This window comes from Gadus morhua, chromosome 4 (genome assembly GCF_902167405.1).
Source record: "Gadus morhua chromosome 4, gadMor3.0, whole genome shotgun sequence".
Taxonomy (NCBI): Eukaryota; Metazoa; Chordata; class Actinopteri; order Gadiformes; family Gadidae; genus Gadus; species Gadus morhua.
The window spans coordinates 573,011-587,707 of record NC_044051.1 but is presented as its reverse complement, the minus strand read 5'-3'; the positions used below and the strand labels follow the sequence as shown (position 1 = coordinate 587,707).

The 14,697-nt window shown below is 48.7% G+C and overlaps 1 protein-coding gene across 2 annotated transcripts in view; it reads left to right on the top strand.

Moving 5' to 3' along the window:
• Positions 1–3,971: 3,971 nt before the first annotated feature.
• LOC115542175 (ras association domain-containing protein 8) overlaps positions 3,972–14,697 on the top strand; it is a 24,743-nt gene continuing 14,017 nt past the window's right edge. The window contains exons 1-2 of one of the 2 annotated variants that reach the window (XM_030354330.1): positions 3,972–4,302; positions 13,710–13,876. In XM_030354330.1, coding sequence (XP_030210190.1) covers positions 13,774–13,876 — 103 coding nt within the window. In that variant the 5' untranslated portion in view covers positions 3,972–4,302; positions 13,710–13,773. Of the gene's footprint in view, positions 4,303–13,706; positions 13,877–14,697 lie in introns of both variants that reach the window. The other variant, XM_030354329.1, reaches the window with a different exon arrangement.

The following is a 14,697-nucleotide window of genomic DNA, read 5'->3' as shown; positions in this document are numbered from 1 at the left end:
GCGTTTAATTGAAGTCGAATTGTGGCACACTCGGCTTGCCATAATTTGCCGCCCCCCACAAATATGCCGCCCCGGGCGACTGCCCGGTTCGCCCGTGCCTAAAACCGCCACTGCACACACACACACACACACACACACACACACACACACACACACACACACACACACACACACACACACACACACACACACACACACACACACCTATTGTAGATGTAAGGTAGAATTAAACTATGTCTGTAGATCGGGGAAGACCTATATCCTTAGAGCCGAACTACCTTGCTGTTTCTATCTTAGTGATTTACGTGGTTTATGATGTAGGCTAGTTTATATGTAATTGCAATGTTATTTGGTGGACAACGGGGAACATGTACAACTCTATGATGTCCTGCAGAGGGCAGTAGTGTTGTATTGCAGTCATTAGCAATCGTTGGAGTGCAAAACCTGACAGAAAGATATTGGCCGGAGAACAACATTGGCATTCATCAAAAACAAATAAGACACAATTTAGTTTTTTATTGCATATTTGAAACAAATCACATCTGAAATGACTTAATCTGCAAAAATTAACAGAGTTTTCAATTTTCTGGAACAAGAATGCTCCGATTTTTTTTCCTCGCGTCCATCATTCCCTTTTAATTAAATCCTCTTTCATTATTGAAATTAGCGGAATAATTAGGCCACAAAAACCATGATTGCTAATCCTTAAAAAAAATTGAAACACAGAGAGATGAAACCAAACCTCTCTGAGCATTTTCCTCTCATGGTTTTAAGATTCAAATTATTACATTAAATTCATTTTTTGTTCGCATAATATGGGTTTAGCATAAAACAGCTTCCTCCTTTTTTTGGTAAAATGAATTCGGTAACCTTCAGCAGTGGTCATGTGCTGTTTGTGTTGAGATAACCCTCGCACTCAGCTCTAATCCCATTATTAAGAGATAAACCCTGGTTTTCCCAGAAAGGCGTTCTCCGACGTCTTTCCCGCTCCTGCGCCAACTCTGTGTTTACAAGAGCGGGAAAAGGCCTATCTCGGGGAAATATTCATGGCTCTTCTTATAAATATTACACATCATAAACACGGGAATAGCTCATGGCAACAGGTGTCCAAGACACATGGACGTTGTTTTGTGTGGCCATGAGGGGAAAGACGCAACACGGATAAGTGCAATGCTGCCGCGCGCTGCTGTTTGTCACACGCGCACACGTCTGGGAATAGGCGGAAGGCGAGAATGGGATTCTTTCACTGGATAAGTGACATTTGGATCCAGGGGGACCCCCCCCCCTCCCGGAGACAGACGGTCCATTGTCGGGGGGTTCGAGGCCACTTGGAATGTTGCCATCGTTTGAAGTATTCATTTCAGATTCCGACATTCTTTTGCCAAGTGTGACCAAAAAAAAATCCATCTTAAATTCAAGACGGTTCTCTGTTGAAGAGCTACCCTTTGGGATTGTGGAAAGCGCCCGACATCTCTCTCTCTCTCTCTCTCTCTCTCTCTCTCTCTCTCTCTCTCTCTCTCTCTCTCTCTCTCTCTCTCTCTCTCTCTCTCTCTCTCTCTCTCTCTCTCTCTATCTCTCTCTCTCTCTCTCTCTCTCTCTCTCTCTCTCTCTCTCTCACACACACACACCCCTGTTCCAAGGTAGGCCTACATGTGTGCGTCTAGACGGCCGCACTGATCCCAGGAATGTGAGGCATGTCAGTGCCTCCTTTCTGATGTCACACAGGCCGCGGCTGCTGGGGCCATGGGAAGGACACTTCTACACCCCCACCCCACCCAACAACACCACCAGCAGCAACACCACCACCATCTCCAACCACCACCACCACCCAACACCACCACCACCCCAACCATGTCCTTGTCCGGTAGGGGAGTTTTTATCAACAGATAAGTGGATTGTTTATGTCCCTAAAATCTGTTTTTATTTTGCTAATCGTGATCATGTGTGGTTTATTACCCTTCACCAATGCTCGGTTTGCATGTGCCAATCAAGAAAGGGGGTGTTACTTTAAGAACCAATCGGAAACTTAGCCGTAATGACGTCATCCTATTCGCGCCTGTCAAACTCCTTCACAGAATTACGAAACGTCTACGGAGCCAGAGTCATCCATGTGTGTGTGTGTGTGTGTGTGTGTGTGTGTGTGTGTGTGTGTGTGTGTGTGTGTGTGTGTGTGTGTGTGTGTGTGTGTGTGTGTGTGTGTGTGTGTGTGTGTGTGTGTGTGTGTGTGTGTGTGTGTGTGTGTTGGTGTATAGGTGCGTTCACATCGCTGGGAATTATGGGAAAAACCTTTTCGCGACGTCGGAAAGTTCGCGTGAACGCCACCTCATGACGCTGTTATGATTATACTTCCGTTCGGCAACTGGGGCCAAATTTAGTTAACAGAGTTGCCCAGTTGGTGACGTATGGTGACTCATTGTTTACTAGTGATGCGCATGACCATGTTGGACCTCAACACAAAAGTTCTGAACTTTGTGTTGAGGTCCACTGTTCCAAAAGTTTTGAACTTTTGGAACAGTGCTTAAATTTGCATACGCGATCTGATTGGATGACGGATCCGTCGCTGCCGAAAAAGTTGAACATTTTTCAACTTTTTTGACGGAGCCGAAGGCTCCAACGGAACGGACAGATCCACAATGCATTGCACGTCCGTCCCGTCCCCATTCAAAGTCAATGGGGAACAGTCAACGGACGGAGGTAGTGGGCACGAGGCGTAATACCAACGAGCACGTGACCGGGCAGCCAATAAGATGCATGTGTAATAGCCCGTGGTCCACCTATAGAGGGTGACATCTTAATTATCCGATCTACAAGTGGTGTTTGGGTTTGTTTCTTTAAATCAGAAGCAGACAATCGGTTCTGTGAGAACCTGACGTTGTGTCAAAGTCCGCCACTCCATCTGTCCAACCCTCCAGACGAGAGTTTATGGAAATGAACATTTCAATGACAAGCGAGTCACCTGCAATACTGCATGATCAGCATCACAGGCAATGTTAAACAAGACGCTGGATGTACAAACATGCACGTGCAAGCGCGCACACACACACACACACACACACACACACACACACACACACACACACACACACACACACACACAGATCATCGTAACCTCACATAACAAATGTCCACATGTATCACTTCCGGTATCTATTTATCCCTGACACAAACAGATATGTGTGACACTAATAACAACAACACGGAGTCTGAATCTTTGTAAGGCAAAGTTCTATAAAGTAAATATCTGTAGGCCTAGTTTTTCGCCAGTGCTTAAGATAAGATAAAACTTTTTTAATCCTCCGTGGGAGAAATTTGTTTGTTGCAGAACAGCCCAGCAGCAGTGGAGGGACACAGAATAAAATAACAATGCAATAAATACAATAAATACAAAAAGCTAATGTATAAGTAGAAGCTTATAGTTAAAATAGGGGCAAAAACAAGACAAACAGAACCAACATCAAGATGGGTGATGCATATACACATATATACGCATAGCTTGATGGCATACTTGGTTTTAGGTGTATTTTACAATGGATGAAGGCAGTTTGATTTAATGCAAAGACAAAGTTGGATAAGACAAATTGTTAACGACTAGAAAACGTAAACGACACTATTAAAAAAAAAGTAACAGTCAACAGCAATATCACGTGTTATTTCAGTAAAAAAAAAAAATCCACAAAAGCAAAAGTCGGTCAAATATTCAACAAAGGTGGCTTTATCAAAATGTAAACAAACATCATGGCATTGCCTCCTCAACAAAATGAACGGTAAGCAACGGTACCCCCCCCCTCCCCGGATAGCAGCCCCCCCCCGCCGCCCCGCGGGTCCTTCGGTGTCCCCGGCAGTGCAGTGCAGCTTTAACCGGTCGATGATGCCTTGCGATGTCCCAGTTCTGCTGTAATTTACAACAAGCCTTGGCTTCATGATGGGGAGGAGGTCCGCTCTGTGTTGTTGAGGGGGAGGAGGGGGAGGGGGAGGGGGAGGGGGAGGAGGAGATCACGTCCATCGCTTATTGGGGACGCCGCGATGACTGGACTGAACGCGTGTTTACACGCATCGCCGCGCGCAGACCGCAAACTTTGATCACGAGGACGCGTTCAGTCACGATTTGGCGTACACATAGGCACGCACACACACACACACACACACACACACGGACTACGCTATAGTGGCCCGCCTAACATGCGGGGGAAAGTAACGGGGTTCGGCCGAACGGATTCGCCAAAACAACCGCAGAAGAACGCGTACTGGTAGAATCCGAAGCGGTTTGAAGACCAACTTGTACGGAGACCTCCGGGCCTGAAGGTAAGAGGCTGTGGAGCTTGTGGAGGCGGACTGCGGTGCAGGGATGTGTGCTACTCCAGGGTAGCATACTACTATTCCTTTGGAAGTAACTTAAATGCGTCAGCGGAGGATCCGAAAGGGATGCAGCGGCTGATCGACGCCGTGCAGCCCGTTAAGTGCTGCATCATGTATCGATACCGATGGTATATAGTAGCTGCATCATGTATCGTTCCGATGATTTTGAGGTGGTATGCTTCGAGGGAAACGTTGTGTCGATACTAGAGGATAGCATGTGAAGGCATACGGAGAGAAGCTACGGCCGAGGTGCAAAACAAGCATAAGTAGTTGCATAACTTTTATTTTTTTTCAGCTTCAGCATCTTGACTAGACGTACGACGCACAGATGAGCTCTTTTAAAACGACAACAACGGCGATCGATGGGGTGGTTAAGGGGGGATATTCCATCATTGCTAGCAACTGATCGCCCGAATACCTTCTCCATAACCTTGTTGGTCGGTGTGTTCGCTGTACCCGTCCTATCTGCTGGGATTGGTAGGATGGGACTGAAGAGGTCACTTATTGGAGTGGATTTGGCGCTGGCACAGATAAATCACTTTAAACACTTAGGCGGTAACCGCTCAGTCAGCAGGGCTGTTAATATTCGGTACTACTAGAGTTAAGAGCCAGGGAAAGACCTTCATGTGTTCTCTGGACGTACATGAGGAACATGAACCAGGACGCAATGCCTACACTGGTACACACATCTCCGTGTCCGCTATGTCTGCAATTCATGAGGATAGGGTTGGACAGTTTGTCATTTGGTTTGATTCTAGTTTTCTGTTTTATGCAGTCAAATGTGACTAATCTTCAGCTAGTTTAACCACCACCATTTTACAACTAAGACAGACACAGATCTGCTCACAACACTTGAGTGGCTGAACAACATAGACTCGTGTGTTGTGCTATTTCCCAACCCCAGCAGTGCCCTATAAACATAGTTTCCCGGTAACGGTACGGTTCCTCCGCCGTGCCGCTGCAAAGCCAGGTTTGTTGATGTATTTTAAGTAGGACAACACCGCTGTGCTTCGTCCTCCGGCTCAAATACAAAGATTAGATCTGTGCTAATTTGGTGTGAAATTAGTCAGCAGTTCTGCCTCCAGTCCAATATCCCACCACTAGCACCACCACTACCACCACCACCTCCTCCAACACGACTAACACCACCACCACCTCCACCCAGCATCTCCACCACCCTCTGCCCCCCCCCCCTCCCCCAGCCAGGCCAGCTTAAGGCGCGGTCTTAGGGTTAAAGTCATATGATGTCCACCAAGCCTGATTAGCTCCAACCTACGAGAGCAGGTGGACGGGTTGATGTTGCCGCCGTCGGGTTCCTCTCTTCATATTATTAGCCCAGCGTGCAGTGATGGATAATAAACTAATCTGATTGGTTTGGGAGTGGAGACAAAGTTGATATGCTCAATGTGAGAGCAGTGTATTAAAACATATTTGTTTCCCACATATGGTTAAGTGGATTAGGGTTGAGTGGCTGAGTCGTCCACCACTATTTGTTCAACGGATTGACTGGGTATGTCTTGAGGAAGTCGTCCATATCAAGTTTGCCACCAAACTAAGGTCTGACTGGGCTGGATTTGAGCTTGTTTATACTAGCGTGTGCGTGTGCGTGTGTGTGTGTGTGTGCAGTTGTAAACACGAGTCAACAAATGCTCCATATCAATAACAACGTCCCATCGTAATGGAAGGGCCTTTTATTTAGGTATAAAGTGATTTAATGACGCTGTTGTTGCGTCGTTAGTGCATGGCCTGCTTGGGTTCAGCTCTAACTTTTGATAGACCTTAAGCTAGCTCAGGCTGTGCAGCTTAATCAGAGCAGATCCTACATGTGGGCTAATCTGAGCTGAAGCACTCGGAGGAGGAGGGGGTCAGGATACCGGACCGCTGGGTGGTTCTGTAAAGGAAGTCTGGAGGAAGTGAACACGGGTCTGGGGGTGAGCCGGTCCACGGTCTCGTGCGGCTCTCTGAACAGCGCCTCAGGAGAATGTGTTGCACATTAATGGAATAAGTGATCAAGCTACGTCCGTCCGTCCGTCTGTCTATCCCCCCCACCCCCCCACATCAACGCTCCGGTAGGCCGTAGCCACCTGGCGGCCAGGTTGGGGGGTTGGCCCAGGAAGACCTCTACCATCTCTGGGGATCCCCCCGAACCTCCTAGACCCCCCCGCCCTGCCTCGACGGTACGGCCGCTGGGGGGACGAGGGCTATGGCTGACCAGTGTACCCCCCAGCCCCCCCTCCAGCCCCCAGGGGGACGAGGTCCATGGCTGACCAGTGTACCCCCCAGCCCCCCCTCCAGCCCCCAGGGGGACGAGGTCCATGGCTGACCAGTGTACCCCCCAGCCCCCCTCCTGCCCCCAGGGGGACGAGGGCTACGGCTGACCAGTGTACCCCCCAGCCCCCCCCTCCAGCCCCCAGGGGGAGGGGCACAGAGGAAGTGACAAGGGAAGCATGAGAGGGCTTCTTCATTGTCGACGATTGTTTTGCTCTCTTCTCCCCCCCCCCCCCCCCCCCCCCCCCGACCCAATCAACCCGGTCATCTGTGCACGGCGCACAACAAAAGCCGGAGCCGCGTTGCCACGGAAACGGATTGTTTGCAATCCACTCATTCGGGGGTCGTCATGTGCGCAGTCCCCCTCCCCTCTCTTGTGTGTGTGTGTGTGTGTGTGTGTGTGTGTGTGTGTGTGTGTGGGTGTGTGTCTCGTCTGGGAACACTTCTACAATCTTGCACGGCCCTTTAAAGAGGTTGTCACTGATTACACGACCAGATGCCCAGGTGTCTGTGGCAGCCTACTACCCCACACACACACACACACACACACACACACACACACACACACACACACACACACACACACACACACACACACACACACACACACACACACACACACACACACACACACACACACACACACACACACACACACACTCTTGAGAAATAATGACCGGCTCCAAATGGGGCATTTGAATTGATTAGTTGACAACAAGTGTTCCAATTTGTTTGAGGATTAGTTCCTTGTTGGGCCCTGATTTTAAAGACTGCTCAGATGCCACCGAACACGGACCACCGTTAGCATCACAAAGAAGCTGAGTTTGAGAGATGAATCCCGGATTCCAACCTGATATACAAAGCGAAAATAAGAGACAATCCTTGTTCTTCTGATCCCCTATGTGTTCTCTGATAGTCTCTACTGTTGTTTCTTTAGCAGTACAAGCCCAGACTTCTGCTTTGATTGTTCTCCGCTTGTCGGGTCAGGATAGATATCGCTCGGCTATGGCTTTATATTTATTGCAATGTCTTTGATACGCACTGGAATATGTTTTGATTGCTGTGAATGCAGAAGGCCGTTTGTATTCTACATTGAGGTTCTGGCAGTATGTTGAACTTCACAGTGTAGCAGTCTGCCTAGTTTTGCATACAGTATGATGAAGGAATACTTTGGTACATGTTGTGAATATGTCATAGGTTGCTAGGTTTCATACCATTTTGCAGTAAATTATTATTTAATTGTGTGACTAAGGACTCCATACTCACACGCTGGCCCTCTCCCTGCGTGGGTCAGTGTTGATGACGCAGTGATTAGCTGATTAATTGATATAAATAGCAGTAGTAGTCGGTCTATTAGGTTTAGATGCAAGAAATCGACTAAACAATTCCAGCTTCAAGGAGCTTCAGGAATGCTAACATTTTGTCGAGATTTAGATCCTGATGAAGGGAACGGCGAGCTGTATGCTGGCTGCTCCCCGGCCGAGCCAGCATACAGCTCGCCGGTGCTGGACGTTGGCCACTATTGATGACATCATCTGGAAGCATTGCTACGGACATCTTCCCTTATTGCTGACTCCTCCTCACAGACCTGCTTTGGTCGCGTGTGGCGGGCAGCCGCGGTCTTCACGGACGCCGTCCTTTAGACACACGGCCATGATGGGTGACTTTAGGGAGAGATGGACTCAATGAAACCACAGAAAGAGCGGAGAACATGGAGCCAGAGCTGTGTGGCAGCAGGGATCTCCTCCAGAGCTGCAGATGGTGGAGGCTGGCGTTCTGTTAGGTGGGCTCCGGGCTGCTCGCCGTTTCAAAGTCAAGGAACCGAGCCAAGCCCGTCGTCCACCGGGGCCCGGGAAGACATCCACTCCCCCACTCCGTGTATCGGGGCGGCAGGCATCTGAATATTAACCATCTGCTGCCGCGCTTCCACCACAAATATATGCGCTGTTAGATCCATCCGGAGCCTGCTGCTGGCAGAACCACTGGAGAGACGTTCCCTCCAGTGAGTTCTCTCCATCTACAGAGTGGGGAGTGTTGCATAAGACCCCTTCTGAGTTCTTCCGAGGATAAACTTGGTCGAGGCGTGTGTTATTGTTGACAGACCTGAAGGAGCCGTGTCCGAAGACACTGCATCATTCCTGGAAAAGGAAAAGCCCTTTTTCCGAAACACTGATGCACAGAGACGCCCAGACCTTCTTGTCTTATGATAAGGCTCGGACTCCTACAACAGGGGGCAGATTATTTATATGAAGCACACAGCGACAGTTTCCAAGATGGTTCTTGTGAATGAAAGATATCGGTGAAGCACTTTTCTCTACGTTTTTAATGCGGTCCACTTTTCTAGACTATCAGGAACAAACAACACTAGGTTCTGAAATGACCCCAAGATGTGATTATAATCTTCTTTCTGAGACATAACTCATTGTTTCACTGGTAATGCTTTTCCATTGGCAGGACTTTTATATTTTTGGTTTTCTAATTCTGTTGTTAAGTCCCTCCAATGAACCGCCTGGTGAAACTCATTGTGTTATAAATAATAATTGTCCCCCGAATCGTTCAAATTTGATGATCTATTGGTTGTTTAATTTGACGTGGAGGCAAGCTTTGTCTATGTTTCCAATATCCGTGCCATCAAATATTGAGACCAAAGTGTGTGTGTGTGTGTGTGTGTGTGTGTGTGTGTGTGTGTGTGTGTGTGTGTGTGTGTGTGTGTGTGTGTGTGTGTGTGTGTGTGTGTGTGTGTGTGTGTGTGTGTGTGTGTGTGTGTGTGTGTGTGTGTGTGTGTGCGCGTGCGCGGTTAGTAACGTGAGTGTGAACTGGCACTTGTACCGATTCAAACCTATGTGCAAAGTTCTGAATTGCCGTCACTCACTAAACAGGTCATCACCACGTATTTAACACAACCTTGACTATTAATGTATTTTGATGTACTACTATCATATCTCATTCAGCAGTTATGCAGTTATCTGTTTATACAATACCACACACTTTCATTAAGTTCTTAAAATAAACTCTTAACAAAACAGAAACTATTTCACACATTTACTTTACGTAATCATGTATAATATGTATCTGAGGAGGCACTTGGTTTAAGAACCACGGGTAGAAGCTTTTCTAAAGACTTTGAGCTCGCTATTTTTAGTGATAACTTGGCTTGAATGTCCTTCATCAGAAACCACTTGTAGCAGCAGATCTTCCTGCGTAGCGAACCTTGCACATAGATCCAGAGCTGTTGACCTCACATCTACTGTAACTCGCCACAGATGTTGAATAACCTCATTAATAAGGAATTCTTACAGCCAGTGAATTTCAAATCTGGGCTGCGTTTTGTTTTTTCAGGGGATCCTCCCAAACTATCTGGCAAAAACCACAGTGCAGTAAACCGCAATGTGGCCGTTCATGTAATCCAGCAATTACTCAATTAGACTTTATTCATAGTTGGTCTTCATCACAGACATTCCCGAACCCACCCAGCTCCATATGGGTGGTGGTCCTGTCTGTCAGTCTGTGGTCAGGCATGATGTCATCGCCCTTGGAGGACCTGTTTTCCGCTACATACTTCATCCCATCGGACCCTCGTGTTCTGTTGTTTACCGCCGCAGCGGTCTGGAGCCCCGCCCCCCTGTACCCTTCACAGACCAGCAAAAGAATGATTGTTACCAAAAAGAAACACCCTCTTGTTGCAATGCATTCTGGGTCCTCCTTTGGTCTCCTTGTTCTTTGTAACCTCCACACTCCCACTTCGATTTCTTCCTTTCTTCTTGGCCCCATGTCCTCCACCCCTCCTCCACCCCTCCCCCACCCCTCCTCCACCCCCTTCCCCTCCATCCTCCTCATCCTCCCTTAACGCCGCTGCAGTCCAGAGGACGAGAGGAGGCGGGGCTTAAAGCGGCGGTTTCTGCGTTAGTGTGACCGGTTCGGTTCGTCACTCCAGCCTGTCTTCAAAAATCATCGTTTTCAGTCTCAGCGTCAGAACTCGGTTGATACTAAACTTCCTGTCTCTCAACCAATCATCATCCAGCGCTGCTCAAACGTCTGGGAGACGCGTCAACCAATCACTGCGGGGTGAGAGCCGGTCTCGGTGCCCGGGGGTAGCGCTCTGACTCATCATGTCCCGCCTCGTCTCTTTGGTCTGAACTCTTCCCTCCTCGTCCCCCCTCCTGCTGCGGCCCCCCTGTTCCCCCCGCCCGGCGGCTCTGGGACGGGTGCCCTCGTTCCCTGGGCCTGGGAGTCCCACACCGGGGGCAGTACGACCGACCGGCTACCGATCAGCAGCAGCCCCCCGACCACAGACCCCCCAGGACCCAGGCTGCACCCTGACCAGCCCAGGGCCTGTGGTGGCGGGGGGGGGGGCTGTAGCCCAACAGGGCCTTGTTCCAGGTGGGGGGGGGGCTGTAGCCCAACAGGGCCTTGTTCCAGGTGGGGGGGGGGCTGTAGCCCAACAGGGCCTTGTTCCAGGTGGGGGGGGGGGGGGGAATGACGGCTGCAGGAGTTTAATTCTGGCCGCCATAAAGATTGAGAAGGTCCAGTTGGTTAAGAGTAGCCCCGGGCAGATTGGAGAGCAAAGGGGTGTGTGTGTGTGTGTGTGTGTGTGTGTGTGTGTGTGTGTGTGTGTGTGTGTGTGTGTGTGTGTGTGTGTGTGTGTGTGTGTGTGTGTGTGTGTGTGTGTGTGTGTGTGTGTGTGTGTGTGTGTGTGTGTGTGTACACATGTGCGTGCGTGCGGCCGCGGACAGAGCAGTGACCAGCTGGGTTCAAAGCCGTTAGCATTAAAGCCTTTTTGTTCCGTCCTTCCTTCCTTCCTTCCTTCCTTCCTTCCTTCCCTCCCTGGTCGGTGTGTTCCCTGTTCCCTCTCCCTGCTGCACTGCCTCTCTGCTGCCGTCGTCTGGCTCCAGCTCCGTAATGGCTGCCTGCTCCACCGCCGCCCAGATGCTAGTGTCAGCATCTTTGAGATGACTCTCATCCAGCACAAGAGGAGACACACACACACGGCGGTGGTGCCGTTGTCATTGCCCATCGTGGTCTTTGCCCCCCCCCCCGCAAAGATGCGTGTGTGTCCAAAAGAAAAGACTGCAGCAGCGCCGTCCCTGTTTGCGGCGGTTCGACCGTGTAGCGCGGCGGCGGCGGCTACTGCTGCTGCAACTGTTTGCTGTGAAACTTTATTCAATCATACCTTCGTTTACAAGGCGTTCCCCGCTCAGGCAGATCGGGACAAAGGCTGCGTCGTTCTGCTGAGTCGTCTCTTCCCGTTGTCGCGGTGATAAATACCTGGTAGCACTTCCTGTTTGGATCCCCTCTCGCTGCGAGTGGACGAACTGCCCCTTCAGCAGACGCTCTCACCCACCTACCAGGGATACCTTCCTTCCGGGTCCGTCAGGAGCGCCGGGAGGAGCAGCGTGGGGGGGGCGGGGCTTTTCGCTGAAGGCGGGGCTGCAGGTTGCCGTGGATACTGTGGTTTGAAGTCTGAACTCTGAACCGAGCCATCAGCTCTAGGGCCTAAAAAAATACATTGTTTGGTTCCGGTTTCCGACCGACCCTGTCAATTTATGTGCGACCAAAATTATTTTATGAACTTAAAAAAGGAAAATCATTCGCTGCCGCTGGCAAAAATAAAATAAAAAAATAAAATAAATTCCCTACCTACCCATGACCTCAACTGACAACCAACAGGTACCAAACTTTTTTTTTTTTTAGACCTAGACTGTCCTGCATCACGTCGGCATTGCAGATGAAACATTACTGTACTCGTACTGGTCGTTAACCGTCCCTCTGTCTCGTTATGGATTTTCAATCCCTGTTTGTTCTTCTTTGGTGTTTTGACCATGAAGATCTGATTCTCATTGTTCAGATGATTCTTGCAGATAAGCTTAACAATAACAATCGGACCAAGGCTGAGAATTCATTACCAATAAACCCAGGCTAAGCCAGCAGGGTGATTGGTTCAGTTATTCCTAAGTCATCTGCAGCAGTGCTGAGAGTTCAGTGAAAATCTGCGGGGAAATTCCTGATCTTGTAAAAAAAATTCACAAACAATGATTCATGAATTTGGTGTATTGCGGTCGTGTTACTTTCAATCTGATTAGTCTCACATTATAAATGATTATATGACATTCTCTGCACTTCGGCCGGGTTTTTATTTTTAGAAACGTGATCCTGCAGCACTTTGGAACGTATTGATTCAATAATCTCACTGTCAATTAAAGCTTTATGACTCGATGTGAGCACAGAGGTATAGCCTGTAGCAGTCATAGATACACACAGCCCTCTGAAACCATCCGCATACCCTGAGAATTCCTTTTGTCCACTTCTCTCTCTCTCTGGTGAATTCTCTCTCCCTCTCTCTGGTGAATTCTCTCCATCTACAGAGTGTGGAGTGTTGCATAAGACCCGTTCTGAGTTCTTCCGAGGATAAACTTGGTCGAGGCGTGTGTTATTGTTGACAGACCTGAAGGAGCCGTGTCCGAAGACACTGGCATCATTCCTGGAAAAGGAAAAGCCCTTTTTCCGAAACACTGATGCACAGAGACGCCCAGACCTTCTTGTCTTATGATAAGGCTCGGACTCCTACAACAACAGGGGGCAGATTATTTATATGAAGCAGACAGCGACAGTTTCCAAGATGGTTCTTGTGAATGAAAGATATCGTTGAAGCACTTTTCTCTACGTTTTTAATGCGGTCCACTTTTCTAGACTATCGGGAACAAACAACACTAGGTTCTGAAATGACCCCACAATGTGATTATAATAATCTTCTTTCTAATACATAATTCACATTGTTTCACTGGTAATGCTTTTCCATTGGCAGAAGGACTTTTATATTATTGGTTTTCTAATTCTGTTGTTAAGTCACTCCAATGAACCGCCTCTCTCTCTGTCTCTGTCTCTCGCTGGTCATCTCTCTCTGGTTCTCTGGTTCTCTATCTTGTTCGTTTGATTTTTCGTTTGTTCTTTCTTTCTTTCTTTCTTTCTTTCTTTCTTTCTCTCTTTCTTTCTCTCTTTCTTTCTCTCTTTCTTTCTTTCTTTCTTTCTTTCTCTCTTTCTTTCTTTCTTTCTTTCTTTCTTTCTCCCCCCCCCCCCCCCCCCAGTAGGATGGCAGTCTCTCGCCCGGCCTCGCCCTGAGGGCATGTTGGCGAGTGGATCGTCGCGTCCGTCATGGAACTGAAGGTCTGGGTGGACGGCGTGCAGCGGATCGTCTGCGGCGTCACCGAGTTCACCACCTGCCAGGAAGTGGTCATCGCGCTGGCGCAGGCCATCGGTACGTCAACAACAACAACAACATATGTTAGTCAGTGGGGGGTTGGAGCGCGGTTGGGCAGCGTTTCTCTAATATCTCTTTTAGCCTCGTTCAGCTAATCTACTTTCCTTATATTCACACGCACGTACATACGCACCCACGCACGTACATACGCACCCATGCAGGTACGTACGCACGCACGTACGTACGTAACACACAAACCCATTTTCTAACACCCACCAACCAGCGATTAAATGACAGTGTGGGATTAAAAGGACGATGCGATGTGGTGGGTGTAGAATGTTTCCTCGCGGTCGCCATGGTTTCAGCGATGTGCGGTGTGGTCCAGCAGAGGCCTGCTGACCGGGCCGTGATCGATTGCCCTGATGTGGGCGGAGACGGGTCGGTCCAGGGGAGACGTTTTGATTCACACGGGAGACTTTTGTAGAACAATAAAATAAAGCGATAGGGTCCGGTTTAGAGTTTGCTTTATCAACCACAACATAAAGACTGAGATTCTGTTCTGTTGTCACCGGCTCGTTCACGACACACTCAGGACACTGAGACGAGAGGAAAACAAACGACAACAAAAGGATGCATATAATAACATTTATTATGGGATGCTTTTCGGTTAAACTGGAAGACTGGGCGCTTCAAGGAATGAGGGAGAAATAACTAATTAACCAAAGTGAGTGTAAATAATTACTAAAGTGAGGCCTGTGTGTGTGTGTGTGTGTGTGTGTGTGTGTGTGTGTGTGTGTGTGTGTGTGTGTGTGTGTGTGTGTGTGTGTGTGTGTGTGTGTGTGTGTGTGTGTGTGTGTGTGTGTGTGTGTGTCACTGTC